This window comes from Dermochelys coriacea, chromosome 25 (genome assembly GCF_009764565.3).
Source record: "Dermochelys coriacea isolate rDerCor1 chromosome 25, rDerCor1.pri.v4, whole genome shotgun sequence".
In the NCBI taxonomy this organism is placed as follows: domain Eukaryota; kingdom Metazoa; phylum Chordata; order Testudines; family Dermochelyidae; genus Dermochelys; species Dermochelys coriacea.
In genome coordinates, this window is record NC_050092.1 from 14,535,131 (window position 1) to 14,558,569 (window position 23,439).

General features: G+C 40.8%; 1 protein-coding gene across 5 annotated transcripts in view; it reads right to left on the reverse strand.

Annotated features, from left to right (window-relative positions):
- Positions 1–23,439, reverse strand: part of CRTC1 (CREB regulated transcription coactivator 1) — a 72,919-nt gene that overhangs the window by 31,689 nt on the left and 17,791 nt on the right. For all 5 annotated transcript variants that reach the window (XR_006277020.1, XR_006277019.1, XM_043502685.1 and 2 more), the window contains exons 2-5: positions 7,815–7,931; positions 4,502–4,639; positions 2,946–3,007; positions 1,811–1,905 (exon numbers count right to left, since the gene is read on the reverse strand). Coding sequence is in view for 3 of the 5 variants with exons in the window: in XM_043502685.1 (XP_043358620.1) it covers positions 1,811–1,905; positions 2,946–3,007; positions 4,502–4,639; positions 7,815–7,931 (412 nt within the window). In the remaining 2 variants the exon portion in view is untranslated. The remainder of the gene's footprint in view (positions 1–1,810; positions 1,906–2,945; positions 3,008–4,501; positions 4,640–7,814; positions 7,932–23,439) is intronic.

Consider the following 23,439-nt stretch of genomic DNA (forward strand, 5'->3'; position numbering starts at 1 on the left):
TAAATGCTTCTAGTGAGTTACCAATGTTGCCCCAATGGGGCAAAAACTAGACATTTCCACTGGGATACGAGAAACTGAATTTATACGATTTCTGTGATTCAGGACATTTATGGGTTCAAAGTTGGGAACAATTTCATCATACAAGCAGCAAGGCTGCAGTGACATAGACAGAACATCCATACAAAGCAGATTTCCATCTGCAGAAACCTTTCTAGGTTATGACTTATTACATTATGGCCCCAATCCAATAAATGCACACATGCAGACTTTACAACCCAATTGGGTTCCATGCAGGCAGAAAGGCCCACATGCATGCATCTGATTGCAGGACCAGAGCCGATGTTTTTAAAGCACTGTATACATTTGTAGTACTTTGTAAAAGGTTATTTATATCATGGTGTAAAGAGTACATAATAGAAGTTACAATGGAGAATGTGTGTACTTGACTGTTATACATCAGTATTACCGTGCACTTCTTCAAGGACTAAAAGTAATTTTAGATGCATCTGTAAATCTCACTGCATAGATTAAAGGGCCTTTAATATATTTTGGAACTGGTAATAGAAGCAAAAACCAGTAGAGGGCACCAAAAATCAGCAGTGGCGCGTAATGGTTACTGCTACCTGTCAGTAGTGACATTAAAAACACCAACCTATTATTTCTAAACATTGGTACTGAGGTATAAGACATTGATTATTTGCTACCCATAAGAACTGGAGAAGATCCCTCTATGGTGCCATATTTGATCACATTTCTATCATAGCTATTTGACAAATTTTGAAAAAGTAGCTTACAATGACTAATTTAAAAAATGGAAAGTGAAAGTTACCAAAGCCACCCCTAAATATTTAACAAAAGGCCCAGGTAGTTTTACTATTGTCATAATCCCCAACACCTGCCCAAGGGGAGAATCAGACTATCTGAACCTAGATAATATTTAGAGTTAAGAGCTTGCACATTAAACAATAACAGTCATGTGTCTTTCAGTCTGAACACTGGAAGTTTTATATTTTGAGGTAAGGTTGGTCTCTGGAAGAAAGCTCTTGAAATCTGTTGGATTAATTTACTGGAAAGGAAATGTAGCAGTCCTAAGATTCTGAAGCCAGAATTAATTTAAAGAATTTGATTTTGTTTGTCACTTGTTTTAACATTTTATGAGTCTGCCAACTTGGAATGTTTGTCACAAGCCAGCAGTCATCAATCAACTATAACAAGCTAAACGAAATGCCCAAAATAAACCTTGTCAATTACAGCAATTTTCCCCAACAGTTACCAATACTATTGATACCATGGGGTATTAAATCTTGGTTAAAATTGTCTAGAATACATTCTCTTTGTGAAAAGAGCTCTCACTGTGACCTCTGGTACCCAAAAACTTGTTGCCACCAAATGACTGATCAATGTTAAATAACATAAGGATCTCAGTCCCAGTTCTAAAACATGTCCATAATGCAAACCATCACTACAAACTGGAGCTAGTTGGAAGCCAAGAAAGTAGTGCCAGCATAGAAATCATGGACTGCATGGTCCAGGAAATCTAAACTACCTTCTCACTCTTGAAGATGGGCCATGCCAAACAAGGCTGAAGTAAAATGGCAGGATAGAGTATGAAAAGCCTGCTTTATCACTGATAATGCTCTACTTCTTTTGGATTTCAGTCTTCAAAGCTGTCATTGAGGCACTTTTCTCCAGCACCAACCACATTCTGATAATTCCTGCAGTCCCACTTATACGGGAAAAACATTTTTTAATGATATCAACTTCTGAAATGGATTTTCCATTTCTCAGCCCTCTCCCCCACAGAGTTTACCTCTTTTTTGCTGCATGTCTTGTGACCCTCCTGAAAAGGACTCTTGTTGAGCTGGGGTCATTGTACTTTGATGCAAGGCAGAATCTGAATTGGTCCTGGCAAGAAAGCAAAGAAACCTGTTAGCTTTTCAAACTAAGGATGCTTATGAGGATAATCCCCTTAGTCACATGGGAAATTCAACAAATTAAAATAAACCTGAAATACCACTTTGTAATTGTAAAATATTACACTGGGATTATGCTGGGCAAGATTTCTCGATGAATCAATCAGATAACTTTACAGAACTGAATTTATTACAGGTTTATAGAGTAATTATTTCAACAACACAACAGAGTTTAGGAGGAACATCAAAGACACAAATGAATTGCTACAGATAGAAAACTATCTGGGGTGTACTCTCGCTGGTATCGTTGGGGCAGCATATGGTCTCAAAATAAGCAGCAGCACTTTTGTAGTTTAGAGCAATTTATAAACATTGCTTAAGCTTCACAGCATCTCTGTGAGGAAGATATTACCCACATTTTACAGAAAGGGAAACTGACTTGCCAAAGAACATAAAAGTAGCCTGTTATAGAGCCAGCATTAAACTGTCCCAGGGTCCCAGTCCTCTACTCTGCCACTCTTGCATGATGTAGTGTCCTCAAACTTGTAAGCACAGCACACCACATAGGCACTTCTTGTTCCCAACTGTCAGGTGCAAGGGGCATGATGGTGGGGACAGATGACTACACATTCCTTGCTCACTGATTGCTTGTGAAGAAAGACCAGCCCCACTTCTAATGTAGTGGTAAAAACCTAAGCTTTTCTAACTCAGTAATTCTGAGCATCTTACCCCTCTACAGATGTAAACCTGGGAAACTTTACATCTCAAAATCTAATTATGCACTGGCATACTTTAAGTTTAAAAAAGAATCTCTTTAAAGAATCCATACAGAGTTGAAAATATATTAAGTTCTAGATTCAGTAAAAAAACAAAACAAAACAAAAACACACACACACCACATGGCAATCAAGATTACCCTAAATACTGTAAGTTGCCACAGAGAAGAACAAATGTTTCTTGCACTTCTAAGGGTTGTCACAGGATCTAAGTCCTCGGACCAGATACTAATGCACTTGGAATTATGCCACTAACCTTCTCCAGCTTGTATCCGATGGAGGCGACAGATACACAGTGCCATATGGACAACTGTCCACGTGATTCAATTAGTTAAGGGGGAGAAAACCAGGAGCTTCTTGTTTAAATAAGAGGCCTATTTGAAAGCTTTGAACAAGGAATAATTTAAGTTACTTTGTCAGAGCCAATACACTAGTGAGAAAAGTGAAGAGCATTTCTTTGTGGAGGCCATGCTGATTTTGGCATGACATTTCAAACAAAATATGCATGTTAATGGTGGCTTTGTAAGTGCTGTAGGAAAGGGTGTTCCTACTTAAAAATTCAAGCCTGACAATACATAAACAAAAAATGCTTATACCTACTGGGGTGGAGTGGTATACAGGGAGTCATTCTGAACAGTCAAATGAAGGGGTAATCACTCTCTACCTCCTTCTCGAATGTTTTTCTTGACCTCCTCCCATATAATCCTACATTTTCCCTAGCCACATACACTATTGTCAAAATGATCCCCTCTCCCTGCTACCCACCAACACACACACACAGGCTGAAGTCTTCTCAGACAAGTCGGGGTGGGTCATGAAATATGGCGCCTTGCTAGTAAGACACAATTCAACCTATAGCTTCAGATACAGTTTATTCCAACTACACATCTCTCCTCCCACATACATACACTAATACTACTCCCTCCGTGTATATAAGTTGTATCACAACTTTCCTCTAAAGAGAGATCACATAATGCCACTCAACTGGACAGCAGTTGTCACTTTTGAGTAACAGGAGGATCACCCTTGTTTCCAATAACCACTCTGGCACTGGCACTTTTAAAGCTAGTCAACAACAATAAGCTAATTCTGTTTTATGAAAGTCAGCAAGAAATAGTGCATGGCAGATGCTGAACTCATATGAGTCAGCTTGTAATAGAAATGGAAAGAAATCACCTGCAAAAAATTCAGTCCTGGTTCTGCTCAGTTTTGAAACAGGAGTCAGACCCACCAACACTGCCGTTTTGCACTTCTGTTGTACTTTTCACTAAAGGATCTCAAGGCACTACTTAAGCCTCTCAACAGCTCTGGGAAGTAAGTATGTATTATTGTCCCCTCTTTACAGCTGGGGAATCTGAGATACAGAGAAGCAAAGTATTAGGATTTGTGAAAGATCAGACATCCATATAGCAATAAGGAGACTATCCAGTTACATTACACTGGATAATGCTTCAGAACAGGAGATATTAACAGTCCAGAGTTGAGAAGAAACGTCCCCAGCAAGCAAGACAGTTGGTCCATTACGGGGTTTTTTGCACCTTCCTTTGACTCTGACAGTGAGTCGTGACAGGATGCGAGACTGGGTGGATTTCTAATCTGAGTCGGCATGTTCTTATGCCCAAAGTCACAAAATGAATAAGTGGCAAAACCAGAATGGAACTCAGGAGTCCCTCATTATAATCCATACTCGCGCTCTACAATGCTTGGGATTTATCTGTTCATTTATTTAAAACAATTTGTAAAACAAACTTTAAATACGAACAGTACTGACGAAGGCAACATTTTAATGCCACACCATAAATCAAAGGATATCTGCCTTCCGTGTTTATCCACAGACAGCGGACGCCGGTGTGGTGACCCAAGGCGGTTTCTGTCACGATACACTCTGTCCACCAGACCATGATGCCGAGTTGTCCTACTTGTATCCAGTCCAGATGACTGAAAAGGAGTCTAAGGGAGATAAAAAGTTATCAACAGAAAAATACATGCAGAAACCACCCGGACAGAATCAATATATCACAGTTAGGCCTGATTCTGTATGCACTAAAAATAAACCTAACAGCTAGGGATACACCAGCCAATGATCATTTGGACAATGTAACTTTTTCCTTAAATGTAATTTTCATATACTAGACAGATCACACTATATCTGGAATGGAGAAGCACTGGAAACTACCTCCCAAAAGAGAGGCTAGTAATAGGGGGAGGCAGATGGCATCAGATCTCCTAAATTTGCACTATTTTTACAACCTTTAAGTCCTACCCCATCTTTGAAACACCAGGAATGATAGAAATGAGTAGAGTAATCTATGAACCTACTGCTAACTAGTGCATAAGTTACTCCTGGTGTATCATGCAGCATGCATCCAGAAGGAACATGCGGACAAATGGAGCTTAAACTTAACAATGAAGGCAAAAGATGCAGGAAGGGGATTCATCGAGCACACTGAATTATTTCAGATTCCTAACATTCATTCACTTGATGCTCTGTAGGAAATGTCTCTCTCAAGGCATTTTTTCACCCCCTTTCATCAGCATCATAATTATCTTGAGACACTGACAAAATAAAAATATCAAAACAAGAAATTTCCTTCCCATGTTGCTAACCAAGATGATTAAAGCAACAAACATTTTAAAACTGAATTTACTTTCTAAAAGTTTCATTTAGATTGGGAAGGCAACTAGTTCGGTCAACTCCACTCTATGGATCTTATGCATTAGAACAATGTATATGCCACTAGAACTTTTACTATTTGGCAACAGGTTTCACAGAACCTGAAGCTGCTGCAGACAAGACTTCCAAGCAATCTCATTCAAAATCCTCTGCATTATCACAGTGCAAAGCTGCATAAGTGGGAGAACAGAATGCTCAGCCTCCACTCATACATCAAGGGCTGTCCGTGAACCACGTGGAAAATCTGGGCACTCCTCAACTCCTTGCCAACCGTAACAGCTTTGCTGAATCCCTTTGCGCCATCTGTTTGGAAAATCCTAAATTTGCTCCTTCATTCAGGTCCTGCAAATGCAGTGTATTGTCCGTCTGCCAAACCACAGAGCCATCTTGCGTTACACCACCGGGGATGAGAGGAGGGCAGGCTGCCCCGGGGCTGTGGTGGGGAGAGAGGACTCCCCCCAGCCCTCTCGAGGCAGCAGCTTGGGGCCAGGGGAGAGGTGCCTCTCCCCCAGCCTGGCAGCTCTGGTGGGGCGGGGCAGGGCTGGGCTAGGCCGAGGCTCCTCTCCCCGGCTGGCCATGGCAAGTCCGTGGTGGGGCTGGCGGGGAGGGGCGCCTGTCCCCACCACAGCCCTGAGCCCCTGCGCGGGGCTTAATAAGCAGCTGAGCGGCTTAGAGGGAATTTAACCAGGCCTGCATGGAGAAGACCCTGGGAAGGAATTCTGCAGAGCTTGAGCTTGAGGTGTGAAAAGAGGGCAGAGGATTGGTTCTGGAGAGGATGGAAGAGTTTTTGTTCCTTGGAGTTGGGAAATTATTACCCTAGTCTAGGAAAGACAGGAGCAGAGCACTTAGAAACTGTAGCAATTGGCATTATGTATAACTTTTAAATACACAGAACACAAGCAACATAAACAGAGAAAATTAAATGAGATTTTAAAAGTTTTCCGTTTTAGTAATATGGGATATTAATCAGTAACATTGGCAAAAAAAATGCATAACTAGGATTGTCCAGACAGTGTCTTTTAATACAGGAGCAAGCTAAGTAGATTTAGTATATAAACCACAAATAATGAAATGAAACAAGCCACCAGTTTCAGGCATCATGAGAAAACTAATCTAGATAAAGGAGTCATTTCAAAAATTAGCCAGAGTATAACAAAACCTCAGTATTAGCCACATTGAAGAATGGAGTCTACTCTGAAGCTAACGTTTAGCCACAGGACACTTGATTAAAGCATTTTACCCGCCCCAAAAAAGGTGCCAAGAATATGCACCCAATTCCACAAAACATTCATGCTGTAATAGACTCACCTCCCACCACCATCTTATTCTGTGGCCGGGATTATTTTGTCCAGTGCATTTCCTTTTTTGCCTTTAGACTGTCACCCCTTTGGGGATGGGTCCCATCATAAGTCCAATACTGGTCACACTATGAATAAGGCCCTTTGTTTTTGGTTTTTTACTAAAAAACTTTTACAAAAGCTATTACATGGTTTTTACCAATTTTGACCAAATTATGGACCATTCAAGTATGTAAAAATACTCACTATGTTAAGAAAATCTAATAGAATCACAGAATATCAGGGTGGGAAGGGACATCAGGAGGTCATCTAGTCCAACCCCTTTGCTCAAAGCAGGACCAATCCCCAATTTTTGCCCCGATCCCTAAATGGCCCTCTCCAGGACTGAACTCACAACCCTGGATTTAGCAGGCCAATGCTCAAACCACTGAGCTATCCTCCCCCCAGCACATTAAACTAAAGCACATCTTCTTAATGTATTATGTCTAGAGGCAAGGCTGATTTTAAAGTAAGGCAATATCATGGCAGCTACGCATGCACATGCGTGTGTGTGTGTATGTATGTATGTACTGTTGATGTATAGTCCATGAAATAAACCACAGCATTAAACTGCTTATACTTTCAATACGCTTACTTGTCTTTATTTATTGCTCTTTTCCTTTCCTCCTACCCCCCAATATTTACCCAAGAAACTGTGAAGTCAATTTTTTGAACTGGTTTTTACCGTTTTTTTTAATTTTTGTAATAAGCACCAATAAATTCCTAGGAAATTTTAAACAAAAAAACTGAAAAGGCCCTTGCCTCTGAACAGTACCATGCAGATGCACATGGGCACTATAATCATTAATAAAGCAGAGTTATTGTTTGGCAGCATGCACTTATGTGGCACCAATTGTGAAAGAAATCCACAACCAGAGCGCAGCAGAACTGTATCAATCAACTTCTTGGTGACATATTTTTCCACAAAACACTCTGCCCTTTTTATACTTTAAAATTACATTCTTTAGGACTGAGAAATCTTAATACAGTTACGCTGATCTGCAGAGGTTATGATTCTGTGCTCTGGACCTGTTATCAGCCTTTATTGTACAGTCTCCAGTTGAAGAAAGTCACAGCTCTGATTTAAAATGTATAAACAGCAGCTGAAGCTCACCTGGAAAGGCAGGTCCATGGCACTGTTCCCAATCTGATTCACATTTGGCAATGACCCTCCATAGTACTGGCCACGACTCTGTCCCAACTGCAAATACTGTGTTTTCTGTAATTGTAACTAAAGAAGAAATAAGAAAAAAAAGGATGATTGCAACTAGGAGAGATACTTAAAAAAACAACATTAATTTCATCAATTGTGCTTAATATCAGACATCACCGAGAACAGCTTCCATTCCAAACAGTGTGAAAGGAAAACTGACACCAGCTAACGAATAAGTTTAACTATGAAGAGTAAAAAGAAAAAGGAGTACTTGTGGCACCTTAGAGACTAACAAATTTATTTGAGCATAAGCTTTCGTGAGCTACAGCTCACTTCATCGGATGCATTCGGTGGAAAATACAGTGGGGAGATTTATATACACACACACACACACACACACACACACACACACAGAGAACATGAAACAATGAGTTTTATCATACATAGTGTAAGGAGAGAGATCACTTAAGATGAGCCATCACCAGCAGCAGGGGGGAAAGGAGGAAAACCTTTCATGGTGACAAGCAAGGTGGGCCATTTCCAGCAGTTAACAAGAACGTCTGAGGAACAGTGGGGGGGGGGAGAGAAATAACATGGGGAAATAGTTTTACTTTGTGTAATGACCCATCCACTCCCAGTCTCTATTCAAGCCTAAGTTAATTGTATCCAGTTTGCAAATTAATTCCAATTCAGCAGTCTCTCGTTGGAGTCTGTTTTTGAAGTTTTTTTGTTGAAGGATAGCCACTCTCAGGTCTGTAATCGAGTGACCGGAGAGATTGAAGTGTTCTCCGACTGGTTTTTGAAGGTTATAATTCTTGACGTCTGATTTGTGTCCATTTTTTCTTTTACGTAGAGACTGTCCAGTTTGACCAATGTACATGGCAGAGGGGCATTGCTGGCACATGATGGTATATCACATTAGTAGATGCACAGGTGAACGAGCCTCTGATAATGTGGCCGATATGATTAGGCCCTATGATGGTGTCCCCTGAATAGATATGTGGACAGAGTTGGCAACGGGCTTTGTTGCAAGGATAGGTTCCTGGGTTAGTGGTTCTGTTGTGTGGTGTAAAGAAAAGGAGTACTTGTGGCACCTTAGAGACTAAAATTTATTTGAGCATAAGCTTTCGTAAGCTACAGCTCACTTCATCAGAAGTGAGCTGTAGCTCAAGAAAGCTTATGCTCAAATAAATTTGTAGTCTCTAAGGTGCCACAAAGTACTCCTTTTCTTTTTGCGAATACAGACTAACACAGCTGCTACTCTGAAACCTGGTGTGTGGTTGCTGGTGAATATTTGTTTCAGGTTGGGGGGCTGTCTGTAAACAAGGACTGGCTGTCTCCTAAGATCTGTGAGAGTGATGGGTCGTCCTTCAGGATAGGTTGTAGATCCTTGATGATGCGTTGGAGAGGTTTTAGTTGGGGGCTGAAGGTGATGGCTAGTGGCATTCTGTTATTTTCTTTGTTGGGCCTGTCCTGTAGTAGGTGACTTCTGGGTACTCTTCTGGCTCTGTCAATCTGTTTCTTCACTTCAGCAGGTGGTTACTGTAGTTCAAAGAATGTATGATAGAGATCTTGTAGGTGTTTATCTCTGTCTGATGCATTGGAGCAAATGCGGTTATATCGTAGAGCTTGGCTGTAGACAATGGATTGTGTGGTGTGATCTGGATGAAAGCTAGAGGCATGTAGGTAGGAACAGCGGTCAGTGGGTTTCCGATATAGGGTGGTGTTTATGTGACCATCGCTTATTAGCACCGTAGTGTCCAGGAAGTGGATCTCTTGTGTGGACTGGTCCAGGCTGAGGTTGATGGTGGAATTCCTCCAGACAGAAAGACATCTTCCTCTCCAAATGCAAACAGATGGACATGATACCAAAAGGACTGAAGGTAAAAAATCCATTACAATCTACAGACCACACAGGCAATGCGGACAGCTTGTGCCACACACACTCAAAGAAACTGCAGAACCACCTGATCAAGATCCTCTACAGCAAACAGGGAAAGATTAAGAATGAGATCTCAAAACTGGATACTCTCATAAAGAACCAACCTTCCACACAAACTTCCTCGTGGCAGGACTTTACAAAAACTAAACAAGCCATTTACAACACACACTTTGCTTCTCTACAAAAGAAAAAGGACACTAAACTATCTAAACTACTACATGCCACAAGGGGCCACAACAGTGGTTCCCGTAACCCACCCAGCAATATTGTTAATCTATCCAACTATACTCTTAACCCAGTAGAAGAATCTGTCCTATCTCGGGGCCTCTCCTTTTGCCCCTCCACCCCCATGAACATGATACAGTTCTGTGGTGACCTAGAATCCTATTTTCGACATCTCCGACTCAAGGAATATTTCCAACACACCTCTGACCAACATATTAACCCACAGAGACCTTCCTACCAACACTACAAAAAGAAGCATTCTGGGTGGATTCCTCCTGAAGGTCAAAACAGCAGACTGGACTTCTACATAGAGTGCTTCCACCGACGTGCACGGGCTGAAATTGTGGAAAAGCAGCATCACTTGCCTCATAACCTCAGCCGTGCAGAACACAATGCCATCCACAGCCTCAGAAACAACTCTGACATCATAATCAAAAAGGCTGACAAAGGAGGTGCTGTCATCATCATGAATAGGTCAGAATATGAACAAGAGGCTACTAGGCAGCTCTTCAACACCACTTTCTACAAGCCATTACCCTCTGATCCCACTGAGGGTTACCAAAAGAAACTACAGCATTTGCTCAAGAAACTCCCTGAAAAAGCACAAAAACAAATCCGCACAGACACACCCCTGGAACCCCGACCTGGGGTATTCTATCAGCTACCCAAGATCCATAAACCTGGAAATCCTGGACGCCCCATCATCTCAGGCATTGGCACCCTGGCAGCAGGATTGTCTGGCTATGTTGACTCCCTCCTCAGGTCCTACATTACCAGCACTCCCAGCTATCTTCGAGACACCACTGACTTCCTGAGGAAACTACAATCCATCGGTGATCTTCCTAAAAAACACCATCCTGGCCACTATGGATGTAGAAGCCCTCTACACCGACATTCCACACAGAGATGGACTACAAGCCGTCAGGAACAGTATCCCTGACAATGTCACGGCTAACCTGATGGTTGAACTTTGTGACTTTGTCCTCACCCATAACTATTTCACATTTGGGGACAATGTATATCTTCAAATTAGTGGCACTGCTATGGGTACCCACATGGCCCCACAGTATGCCAACATTTTTATGGCTGACTTAGAACAACGCTTCCTCAGCTCTCGTCCCCTAATGCCCCTATTCTACTTGCGCTACATTGATGACATCTTCATCATCTGGACCCATGGAAAAGAAGCCCTTGAGGAATTCCACCACCATTTCAGCAATTTCCATCCCACCATCAACCTCAGTCTGGACCAGTCCACACAAGAGATCCACTTCCTGGACTCTACGGTGCTAATAAGCGATGGTCACATAAACACCACCCTATATCAGAAACCTACTGACCGCTATTCCTACCTACATGCCTCTAGCTTTCATCCAGATCACACCACACGATCCAGTGTCTACAGCCAAGCTCTACAATAGAACCACATTTGCTCTAACCCCTCAGACAGAGACAAACACCTACAAGATCTCTATCATGCATTCCTACAACTACAATATCCACCTGCTGAAGTGAAGAAACAGATTGACAGAGCCAGAAGAGTACCCAGAAGTCACCTACTACAGGACAGGCCCAACAAAGAAAATAACAGAACGCCACTAGCCATCACCTTCAGCCCCCAACTAAAACCTCTCCAACGCATCATCAAGGATTTACAACCTATCCTGAAGGACGACCCATCACTCTCACAGATCTTAGGAGACAGCCCAGTCCTTGCTTACAGACAGCCCCCGCCTGAAGCAAATACTCACCAGCAACCATACACCAGAACCACTAACCCAGGAACCTATCCTTGCAACAAAGCCCGCTGCCAACCCTGTCCACATATCTTTTCAGGGGACACCATCATAGGGCCTAATCACATCAGCCACACTATCAGAGGCTTGTTCACTTGCACATCTACCAATGTGATATATGCCATCATGTGCCAGCAATGCCCCTCTGCCATGTACATTGGTCAAACTGGACAGTCTCTACGTAAAAGAAAAAATGGACACAAATCAGACGTCAAGAATTATAACCTTCAAAAACCAGTCGGAGAACACTTCAATCTCTCCGGTCACTCGATTACAGACCTGAGAGTGGCTATCCTTCAACAAAAAAACTTCAAAAACAGACTCCAACGAGAGACTGCTGAATTGGAATTAATTTGCAAACTGGATACAATTAACTTAGGCTTGAATAGAGACTGGGAGTGGATGGGTCATTACACAAAGTAAAACTATTTCCCCATGTTATTTCTCCCCCCCACCCCACCCCCCACTGTTCCTCAGACGTTCTTGTTAACTGCTGGAAATGGCCCACCTTGCTTGTCACCATGAAAGGTTTTCCTCCTTTCCCCCCTGCTGCTGGTGATGGCTCATCTTAAGTGATCACTCTCCTTACACTGTGTATGATAAAACCCATTGTTTCATGTTCTCTGTGTGTATATAAATCTCCCCACTGTATTTTCCACCGAATGCATCCGATGAAGTGAGCTGTAGCTCACGAAAGCTTATGCTCAAATAAATTTGTTAGTCTCTAAGGTGCCACAAGTACTCCTTTTCTTTTTGCGAATACAGACTAACACGGCTGCTGCTCTGAAACCTGTCACTATGAAGAGCAAGATTGAAGATGACAGTTTGCCAATTCTGCTTGACAAATGATAGAAAGTCAGCTTTGTAATCACAGTGATCACATGCAAGTTTATATCAATAAATGATGTGAAACCATAAAGGTATTTATCTCACCTACTAAAGGGCTAGAATTTAAAAACTTACATTAATCTGATGTTTGACCATGCTAATGCCAAAATTAGATACGAGTTCAAAGAGCTCAGATATATATGTAACAAAATCATTCTCATTTAAAATATATGTATTTGTTTAACCAAACTTGCTAAGTTTTCGGCATTTATGCTTGAACAGAATTAGTCAGCCTAAATTGTAATCTTATACTGCGTAGGAAATCCTCTTATTGTCAGGGCGCCAGTTTCTTAACACTGGAAAAGACTCTATAGACAAGCTGCAGATAGCTCTTATGTCCAGAATGTCTGGTTTCAGAGTAGCAGCCGTGTTAGTCTGTATCTGCAAAAAGAACTATAAGAGACTTGTATGAGAGTGAACAATGTGACACAAACAGCACTGTTTCAGAGAATGCAGGAAACATTTTCAAATGTTAAATGACAACACACTATCTGAAAAACATTTTAGCATGTTCTAACCAATAATAGCTTTTGTTAAGAGATAAAGGAAAAAAAGGAATCTTTGCACATGGAATTAAGTCATCTTATTTTCACTGTTATTCCTTCTCTTTTCAGAGAACTGTATGTCCTTAACCACTTTGATTAACAGAACCTGCCTTTTAACAAAGTTTTAAGTGACTGGCTTTCTTTTCAAGATAGAAAATATTGCATCCAAATCATATTTACCAGTTTACTAACTCCATTTTCAGGCATTTCTCCTTGACTTCGGTACTGCTTTTGCACAGCCAAGTCAGATCTGATGTCACAGTGCCACCACGTCCCTCTGCTAGATTAACCAAGTGCAGGCTGGGATCATTTAAATGTGACAACTTAGCTGTTTCACTTTCCGAAAAGTAAGAAGGGCATTCCTAGATTGGCAACAAACAGTTGTTTAAAGAATGTTCGATTCTTGGACTAGAAGCACTGTAGCATGTACATCAACAGATCTTTCATTTTCACTCACAAACGGATTCTTAAGCCATTCTCTCAGAATTTCAGAGAATGAGGTTTGGAAATGCCACTACAAATCTGGCATCCCCAAAGTTCAGTGTTCACATGTTTGTTTGTTTTCCCTTTCTTTGGTAATGATAAAATGGGACCTATGGTCCTGCCTTTAAAGGCCTACAACAAAGATTATGGGGTTGAACAAAGTCATTCATGTGAAGGCAAGCAATTTGTTTCCTCCTAAAAAGTTGAAAAGGATTACTATCAAGGGTTACTCAGGTAAAACTGTGATAATGTGACCAGTTGTCCTGAATATGCGCACATTCACCAGAGGATAATCATGACTGAGGGAAAAAAAAGACACAGGCCTGCTTGTATTATGTCTGGCTCTAGACAGCACTCTCAGGTCACTCAATTTCACAAAACAGTGAATTCACTCTCAATAGATAAGCATGCACACTGATATGATAAAATCCAAATCTTATCAGAAAACAAATCTACTTGTCCCTTAATGGTGAGCACTCTACGAGAACCAACAGTTTTCCACAGACCCAGTTAACCCAGATCTCTCAACTGTTTTGTTTGAGGCACTCAATTAAGCTGACAAATGTATCAGACAATTCAGAGATCTAATCTCAATTGTAGAAATTTTATTGTTAAAAAGGCACAAAAACTATGCTAAGCTGTTTAGCAACTGTGAAGCAAGTGGTCTGCACTTCCCATTCCTTAAGAATGCAACTCAATCTGCAGAGGATGGAAGAGCTGAGAACCTATTTGCTGAATTTAGCAATGAAAGTGATTTCTTCCATTCTTCTTCAATCATCCCCTTTGATACCAGAACAGTCTTAAAATGAGCTTGTTAGAAGGCGTTGATGTATCTTCGATTTTACCAACACTACCTTCAGTGAGCTCCATGCAGAAAAATTACTAAATTTTAATTGCTCATTATTTCTACTATTTACTCGTTTTCACCACTATAAAAATTTACATTTGTCTTGTATTTTTTATTTATTATTCACCTCAGCCTCTTCCATTTTAAAAGTTCTGCCCTGCAATGGCTGCTGCTGGTTATCCCACAGTTAAGTCAACACTCAACCAACTTCACTGTAATAGAGCAAGCTGTCTCAATGCCCTTCTACCAAGCACATAAGTGTTTTAAAAGACCCACTCTCATTCCCAATAGGACCTGCAGTACAAAAGATGCTGTTACTCACCTTACAATAAATAGCGTTTGAGATGTGTTGTCTATACGTAGTCTAATCTTGGGTTCACACATACCCCATGCATCAGAGACTGGAACCTTTTGACCAGCAGAGCCAACTGGCCCATGCCCTAGCTGCTCTCATGCTCCCCACTCATGAAGGGAAAAAAGAATGCTGTGGGGCCAACTGCCTCAGCTCCCATTCTTAAGACTTGTACAGTAACCCTGTGCGAGGAGATGGGTAATCAGAGTCTTAACCAAATAATGATTGAAGGACCACTCTGCCAAAGCAAACATCTGCTCGGGATAGCTCCCCAATAGCAGTGTTTTTGAACGTGTGAATTGAACCCCAGGTGATAGTCCTACAGATTTCAGCAATGGGGACATTTCCAAAGGAAGCCACATATGCAGCATGAACTCAAGCCGGGTGACCTTTTGACTGGTCAGGGAAATCAAGCTTACCTATTTGAGAACAGTCTGATAGTACAGCCTGGGCATAGGCTATGAATGATCTAGAAGAGACTCTGAATGGCTTAATTCTATCTAAATGCAAAGAAAACTCTTAGAAAAATCTAAAGAGTAATTTTCTTTCAGAATCACTGGCATGAGGTTTCAGAAAGAAAACAAGTGCATGAACAGTCTAACATGAAAATTAGGTATTTTAGATCCCATCCAAAGTTCCTACCTAGAGAGAGATCTTATCCCTATGAAAGATAGTGCATGGTGAGCCTGCCATTAAAACTTGAATTTCTCTCACACAACAAGGAGAATTAACAGCCACCGAAAACAATGTTTTTTTCATGGAAAGATGATGTAATCAACACAGATAACTGTTCAAATGGAGGACCCATAACACCAACTAATATCACACATTAAGATGCTACAAAGGAGAGGATTCTCTAATCAGAGGGAGTATATGTATTAACCCCTTCAGAGATCTAGACATGGCTGGATGTGTAAAGACTATGCACAGAGGTCTAATCAGGCCTAATTTTTAACCCTGACCCCAGATCCTCACCCACTTGACCTGAGCCTGAGGGAGTTGGGTTGTTTTCCGAACCAACCTGAATCTTGTTGTGTTCACATTGTGTGGCTCTACCTGTGTGGTTTTGAATCTGAGGATTATAGGCAGATATAACTACAGGTTGAACTTTTATTGAACTGAAAGTCCAGATGATTTTAACAAGAGCAGGTCACCTAAAATTAAAAGTATGTCCATTAGGGAGAGTGAGGTGTGATGTCATTCTGTCCAAATGGTAAATCTTTTCCTTTTGACATTGTGTCCTTGTAGAGTCCTTCCTATATAGTCTTTGAACTATTATTCAAAATGGTCAGGACATTCCTGGAACAAGACTTCTCCACTTCAGCTAGGCAGCAAGCATTCAAGATGTACAGTGCAGAGACACTGGGTCTGATGAAAGGTCTTCCTGTCATTCTGGAAGATCAAATCTGAGACCAGACAATACTTTTGGAGTCCCTACAATAACTCTCAGGAAGTTTGGAAACCAGAACTGTCTGGGCCAAACTGGTGCTATTAATATCAATGTTAGAGCATTCTGCCCAAGCTTTCTCAATGTATACGGTATTAAAGGAATCAATGGGTTGGGGTTCATCAGACCCCAAAACCATTAGAAAAGCATCCAGTAGAGATCCTTGAATTCGGCACCCTCTCAAGCAAATGGTGTTGCATTGTGTGTTCATCTCTAAGGCAAAACTAGTCTATGATTGGGTGACTCCGCTTCTGGAAGATCTGTTGAATAAGAGCTGTTGAGTAACAATTTTCTTCTTCTTGTGGTCAGAAGAAAATGGCTGGTTCAGCCAATCTGCAAGGGAGTTCAGTCCTGAGCAATATCCAGTGTTTGATGCACCAGTTCCATAGCTGGACCCCTTCCTGACAGAGGATTACCTGGATCCTCTCTGCCAATTTATACAAAATACTACAGTAGTGTTTTCTGTCATCACGTATCAATTTGCCTTGGATTAGCGGTAGAAAGCTACACATGCTTTCTGGGAGGACAAGATCTGTCTCTTGACCAGAGAGCCTACAACTGATGATTTAAGTGTGCTCCCCAACCCAGATTGGAAGCATCCATCATCAGTGTTAATGTGGGAAGAGAAGGCAACAATGGAACACCTTTGCATATATGAATTGGAGTTTTCTACTAGTATAGAGAAAAAAAAGTGTTGATGAGCCCTCAAAGGCATGTCTATAGGATACTTCTCTGGAGCGAGGATCAACTTCAACCAGCTCTGAATACAATGAAGTTGAAGTCTGGCATAGGGAGCAAAGAATGTGCATGATGTCATGTGCCTAGAATTCTTTAGACACTATCTTGTAGACATTTGAGGGATGCACTGTAACTGATTTATAATTTTTGTCACTACTTTGAACCTGAACTGTGGTAAGTAGATTCCACCACAGCAACAATGTATCTTCTTTGATGGCATCAAAAGATATTTCTCCCCAGTTATCCTGAGCACCAGTTTGGCAGGTACCTGAATATAATAAATGTTGCTTGAGGCTAGCTGAGGAGGGGTACCTGGAATCAGCCTGCTGCCAAGATAAGTATAAATGGAAATGTTCTGCTTTTTGAGAAATGTCACCATGACCACAAGGCATTTTGTGAATTTTGCATTTTGTAGCTGCCAGGCAAATGGGAGAACTGTGCATTGGAATTATGGTGTTCCCACTACAAACTGCAAATATTTTCTAAGAGTAGGTTGGATTGAAACATGGAAACATGTTCTGGACGTCAAGAGCTGTAAAGCAGTCTTGTGGATCTAGGGAAAAGATTATTGAGGTTAGGGGCAACACAGTGAATATGAATGGTCAAATGAGTTTGATTCTTCTCAGATCCAGAATTACTCTCTAACCTCTCTTCTTTCAAGGCATCTGAAAAAACTGAGAATAAATACCCTTTTTCCTGAACTGAAGAGAAATCTCCTCTGTGCTCTGAGAGGAAAGAGATTCAAGCCCTGGTTGCAGAATCCTCTTGAGAGGGGTTCCTGAAAAGAGAGGGGGAATCTGGGCGAGAGGTAGAAATGGTCAGGAACCAAATGGAATATCCAATCTGAATAACCTCAAGGACCCATTGTCCTGCTGTAATATTGTTCCATGTTTCACAAAAATAAATCAGAGGGTCTGGTTCAGAAAAGCTCTTTACAAGACTGTCAAATTTGTTGCCTGTTTGGGTGCAAAATAGCACCCAAAGAAAAAGCTCAAGGACAAATCTTGTGGAAGCGTTGCTTCTTTCTTGGAGGCTCAGCTGGTCTCTGACAAGAGCAGGAATAAAGATATGAGAGCTGTCTTGACTGATTGTGGTCTGTTGTTTCCTCTTCAGTTGAGAAGCATACACACCAAGCAATTTTTTACAAATGGCTTCTTTTGTGGTCACACCAGCTCAGGAGTATACAAAATAAAGCTCCAAATCTACCCCAAAGGAAGAGACTTAAGTGAATTGACATATTTGGAAGGAAAAGCTATCCCCAGACAATCTTCAAATGAGGAATTCTAATTATCAAACACTCCTCTCCAAATACCTTTGCTGGCAAAGGGTCATGGACTTCCTTGATAAAGTACCACAAGAGTCCAGAGAATAATTCAAATCTTTAATCACAATTAGCCGCTAAAACCTCACTACAAGTGGCAGTAGACATACTGAATACTGCACACATTCAATGATAATTGAGGTGTGCGTCTTGGTTGCAATCTTCCAGTATCCCATGTGAGGTTTAAAATGCTACTAACAATCTACCTTTTGAAGGGCCAGAACTACAGTATTTAGTTCAAAGAAGGATGACACTTTGCACACTCTTGGTAGGATGTACTGGGGCCAGAGTTTAGCTGAGCTGGTCCCTAAAGACCATCATTAACTGGCATCACCAGTCTTTCTGGCAGAGATGTATGCAATTTAGCAAGAAGTTTGAGATTTTTCACTCACAGCCTCCACTGGAATCTTGAGTGTTTCAGCTAAACTTTTAAGAAGTTGTGAAGTGATCTGTAGTCTGGAGCTGCTGAAGTGGACAGAGTTACAGCCTCATCAAGTGAAAATGACAATACTGCAGCTGGAGAAAGATCATTCTGTTGAAGTTGTTCCTCCTCAAAAGCATGGAACTGTTACTGATTCTCCTGTGCAGCATGAGGCTGCTGTTCTGTGAGAGTTCTGATGGGTTCTACTTGCTCTGGTCTCCATATAGACACGTTTTCTGAGCTATTGAAGGTCCTGGGAGCCCAACAGGGACAAGAGTGTGCACTATAAGCAAACAATGTAGTGGGCCGGAGGGGGCACCAGGCTGAGTGTCTCCCCTTGTGTGCTCTGCTATCCTGAGACACAGAATCTTTATCAGATGTGAAGTGGGCTGGGGAATCAGAAGGTGAATACACCTTACTCTGATTTGAGAGGAATATTCCTTTTCCTCATTCCCCTTGCACAGGGAAACCTATCTAAGAGGAGTTCATGGGAGGTGTTTCCCTGAAACCCTAATCAACATAGAAGCACATACAAGTACCGATAAAGGGGCTCTCACTGATTGTGTCAGTAACAGACTCTGGGAAAATTTGACACTATTAAAATCCTCCCAGACCATAAAGCTCAGTGCCAATGTGATCAGTACCATCAACACCAATTCAGAGGGCTTCAATCCTGGAACTGAGGTTATTGGTACCAACCAAGTGAGTGCTGACACAGACTTGAAGCTGATGCCAAGACCCCTAAGGGTGGTATTGTCAACACAGTATGGTTAACCACAAGGGGCTACTCTTTGTAAGTACCAAAGAATACAGACATGCTTTAGGATGTCAAAGGAATTACATTTATGCCCTGAACTACCCTTAGAGACGGGTGAGAAGATTTCTGTCCTTTCTTTGAGGCTCCATGAAAAGTTGATCTTGCATTCCCTACAGGAATGATGGTGTCTCCTACCCATTTTTGATGAAGATTTTGGAGCCAGAACCTTTGCCAAAAGAATAGAAGAAGCAGACATATGTCCAAGGCATGGTAGCTGCTGGTGCACTTTTTGAAGAAGACCGTTCCAAAGCTGGGGGATCCAGCATACCCAGATCCAATGCTGGTCTCATATTTAACTAGCAGGAACAGCTTCAAATTCAATTTTGAAATAAACAAATAGAGCATTTGTTCATGATGTGTCCCTCACCTACACAAAAGGCACTTAGAAAGGCCATCATTAAGGGAAATGGTTGTGTCACATGAGAGAGATTTGAAATCAGGAGATTTCTGATCAGCCATAAGGCCTGAAGACCCAGTATTGGGTAACTAAAGCAGAATAAAAAGTTTCCTAAATGAAATTCAACACTAATCCTAACACTAACTACATATAACATTTACAGTAGAAAAAAATTAGGAAAAATAGCTAGAGTATATAGACATCACTAACCATCTCTCAGCCAAAGATGACGAGAAGGAATTGAGAGGCAGCTGGCCCTATTCTACCCTTTTATGCCTCTTGATGGGGGACACAAAGGCAGCTGGTGGCAGGTCAATGGGCACTACTGGCCCTAAGGTTCCAATCTTTGGCACATGGGGCATATATACACCAAGAGTGGAATACACAACGATCATCACTCAAAGAAGAAGGAAGAAGAATAAGGAAAGATATCCTCATCTGGCCACTTCCTGAAGTTACTCTGTATGATCAGATGACGCTGTCAGCTGACTGATATTTTAAAAGTTTGAGCAGCATTTTATGCTCCAAATATTTGCTTGATATCAAGAAAATGCAGTTCAAGTCTGCTGTGTGCACAAACCAGACAAAAAGCAATGCAAATTTCACTGTTACGATGTGTGATTGCTCTAAACATGCGACTCGTCTTAAGAGGGATTACTTGCCTCCATGGTAAGAAGCAAGTTAAATTGGAATAGATACTGGATGCCACCAGAGCAAATACTTCCTCCTTTTTCTAATCAAAATAACACCATCAGGGTATGAACTTTTCAACTATATGCACAAAATGTAAATTAAAGATGCAATCCCAGAGACAAGAGAGGCTGGATGCTTTGAAATACTCTGATCATCATTTTTGAAAATAAAAGGTTGCTTTACAGAGTGAGATTATTCTCAAATCCTTTCACACTTCCCATGGTAACTCTAGTTTGCTCTACTGAGATTAAATTAATGGAAGTTTTCTATTTTGAACTCTTGGGACTTCAACAAGATATTTTACTTTCTTGGTCCAAGATAACAGTGTCAACTTATACTGTACATTTCCCAGAGAAACATGTATTCTAAATTGATCTTTTAATTTAAAAATTTTATTATTAAAAACAATGGTTTTGCATTAAGCAGTTGTATATTATAAATTAAATGCTGCCCAAATGAAAATGTCATGCTACTAATTTGCTATTTTAGATTTGTGAAAGGAGCTATATTTAAAAAACAAACATTATTTCCAAAAAGCTACAAAAGTGATACAACCAAGAACATCCTATGTGCTGACAGCAGCACCTTTACAATGAAACAGCAATTTGTCATGTAACAATTTGGTACTGTGACTGCCTGCACATTCCAAACAACTAGATTCCTAACTCAGTTACCTCAGCAGGAAACAAACAATCTTGCTAAAGTTAGTAGAGTTACTCTGGATTTACAACAGTATAACCTAGATCAGAATCTGGACCAGAATCCACCACACCAGATTTAACACAATTACTGGCTTGTCTTAACAACCAGCAGTGCTGCAATTTTCCCGTATCTGCTTTATGACTTGCACGCGAGAACTAAAGTCACATTCACTTGACTTACTCCAAGAGTACCATTTAAATTGGGCTAAAACTTTCTAAAAATATAAGAGTTTGGATAGTGGGATTCAGAATGGAGGGGAGAGACGAGTTGTGGGAGAAGAGAAACAGATCTGAGAGTGAAAAGTCCATTATTTTTACATGGGGGTTTCCTGCACAACTTTAAGTATCATCAAAATATGCAGGTGGAAGCCAAAGGAAGTGCTAACCACTAGGAATATAACAGCATTTATGCAAACTGAATACTGGACGTTCTAAACTCTTCCCAAAAAAATTCTCAGCAAGTTACAAGTGTGTACACAGAACTCAGCTGCAGTAAGATGACAAATTTCATGATCACCCTTCTTAAAACATCTCTTTATACACAATCAGAATGCTTGGCTCCCACAAGTCTGATATCATAATAAGGGTGGAGTGTCCTTTTGATGAGAACAAAGATAATCTCTTGTGAATCTCATGAACACAGGAAATAATAGTTCAAGAGAATTGCCAGTTTGCAGTTTCCATACTAAATTTTATATACAAATTCAAACTTAGCCATTCCAGAATCAGCCAGTACTTTCAAGTTAAATACACAGTGAATTAAACAAAGATTTAATCTAATTTATAATTTAAAATAAAACAGTGATATTAAACTTCTCTGATTAAAGGGCTAAAAGAAATTCTCTTAAATATAAAAAGTTACACTACAGAAGAGTCTTCAGGAAGTTTGATAGTACAAATCTGTCTCAACTGAAATGAGATTGCATGGAGCAGCACTCCAAGCAGTCTCCAAATAAGGCACATTTAAAAGAGCTCAGGAACTGCCCCTCCTAAATGACCATCTGTGAGACAGAAACAACATCCCAGAAGTATTTACAGTTGCTTGGAAGTTTTTGGGCTTGCACCCACACTTACTATTCAATAGCTACTCTGGGGTCTCCTATATGAAATGAGATGGTGGTCCCAGTCCAGTTCTCTCTTTGCGCATCCACATCAACAAAGCCACTACACTATAATTGTTATCCTTGTTAGTCATCTGAGCAGAGGCCATGGACCACATGGGTAGTTGAGACCAAACTCCCCTCTCATTCCTAAAGATGGGCCCTGTAGATCAGGAGTAAGGTACACCTGCAGGGCAGTAAGAAAGCTTGCCAATCCAAATGCCCAAGCTCTGACTGACCTGTGGATGTCACAGTCTCGCACCTTTCCCCAGCGCTAAATTAAAAACAAAATCTAATAACCTCAAGATTGCCCAGTTTGTTTCCACAAGGAATTTGAGACTTTCTCCCAGTCCACTATTCCCACGAAGATAAGCAAAGTAAATAAAATCTTAAGAAGAAAGATAAGTGAACAGTGTATAAGAGATTCACATATATGGATTTGGACTTGAAAGCATAGCCTTCAGCTAAAAACTTCATAAGCCAACCAGTCACTACATAACGCAAAATCTATTTAAGCCATCAAAAAATTAAAGTACATTGTTTTTTCTGCCTATGTTGAGAAGCTTCCCAAAACTATACCATAGTTTAACAACTCTGAACATAAAATCATTTTTAACCATCGAAGAATAGCCCTCTTGTTCAGACTTTTGAAATTCACTTTGCATTTTTAACTTTAGAAATCTTAAGAGCAAGGCAATCACTCTTTGATTAATCTATTTAATAAGATACCAGGATTGTCACTTTCTCTCTGAAGCCTAGAATGTCTATTGAGTCAGTGTGAACCAATGGAAACAGCTAAAAGCATGGTTGAGAGCTCTTTTTGTTTAGAATATCACCAGGTTTTGCAGTCCGTTACCATTCAAATTTTAAGTT